The sequence below is a fragment of the Rhea americana genome, unplaced genomic scaffold (genome assembly GCF_003343005.1).
Source record: "Rhea americana isolate MKP2758 unplaced genomic scaffold, rheAme1 scaffold_27, whole genome shotgun sequence".
NCBI lineage: Eukaryota > Metazoa > Chordata > Aves > Rheiformes > Rheidae > Rhea > Rhea americana.
The window spans coordinates 5,731,531-5,732,624 of record NW_028186390.1 but is presented as its reverse complement, the minus strand read 5'-3'; the positions used below and the strand labels follow the sequence as shown (position 1 = coordinate 5,732,624).

At 62.0% G+C, this 1,094-nt stretch overlaps 1 protein-coding gene across 1 annotated transcript in view; it reads left to right on the top strand.

Annotated features, from left to right (window-relative positions):
- The first annotated feature begins 315 nt into the window (after positions 1–315).
- Positions 316–1,094, top strand: part of FOXE3 (forkhead box E3) — a 1,963-nt gene continuing 1,184 nt past the window's right edge. Inside the window, exons 1-4 of the mRNA XM_085308193.1 lie at positions 316–331; positions 389–485; positions 647–694; positions 1,025–1,040. Coding sequence (XP_085164319.1) covers positions 316–331; positions 389–485; positions 647–694; positions 1,025–1,040 — 177 coding nt within the window. The remainder of the gene's footprint in view (positions 332–388; positions 486–646; positions 695–1,024; positions 1,041–1,094) is intronic.

The following is a 1,094-nucleotide window of genomic DNA, read 5'->3' as shown; positions in this document are numbered from 1 at the left end:
TACCAGCACATGCCTTGGGGGGGCTGCTGTGCTGCCCAGCAGGCTTGAGGTGCTGAGGTTTCCAGCAGTGACTGTGGGTGGCACTTGAGAAAAGCAAAGGGTTTTCTCTGAAACTCAGGAGGGCTTTCCCAGTGCCGTGTCCTCCTGCTGCCTCTGCCGTGGGGTCGGTCCCTCTGCAGCGGTGCAGAGTCTGCTTCCCCCCATCAGCCCCAAAATGCCATCCCTGCCCCATATCCCTTGCACACCCAGCGGGCAGGTACCTGTGAGCAACCTACGTCTGGTTTCCTTCTGCACAGGGTCCCGCCAGGCTGCAAAATGACTGAACCCGAAGGTCGGTTTGGCCAGAGAAACCCCTGGCTCTTTCCGGCTGCTCTGTCCCTCCCCGCAGCCCCGCAGTCTGAGCGATTTTCCCAGGGAGAAAGAAAACGAAATCAAAGCCCCAAGGGACTCCAGGAGGAGCCTACCTGGTTTTCTGTCGAGGCTGGGTGGGAGGGGGCAAAACTTGCCCTGATTTGGATGGTAGAATTTGTTTTTCTTTTCTTTTTGAAGGAAAAATGACTTTAAAAAAAGAGAGAGAGAGAGAGAGAGAGAGAGAGCTACAACACATCCCCAGACTTGTCTGGGAGTGGAGCCGGCCTCATACTAGCACCCCTGCAACCCCCCGCCCCAGGAAAGACCCCCCTCCCCCCGGGGGGTGGATTTACTGCAAAATCAAGCCCAAAAGAGAGCGTGGAGAATTTACCCTCAGGAGTAAGGACGCCCTCCCCGAGGGCCTCATCCCCCCCAGCCGGCGGGGAGGAGAGGGGCCGGGGTGGGCCGGGCCGCCGCACGCCCCTCGGGGGGAGCCGGGCGCCCTATATATTGCCGAGCAGCCCCGGGCCGACCTCCCCGTGGCCGGGAGCTGCCGCGGCTTCTGCCACCTTCCCCTTCCCCTCCCTCTCCCCCCCTTCCCCTCCCCTCGAGGGGGGTCTTTCTCCTGCTGGCACACACCTCCCCCCCCTCCGAGAAGGAGGAGGAGGAGGAGGAGGAGGAGGAGGAAGGCGCGGGGCCGTCTATGAACGCGGCCGGCTTCCCCTTCTTGCGCGGCATGTGCA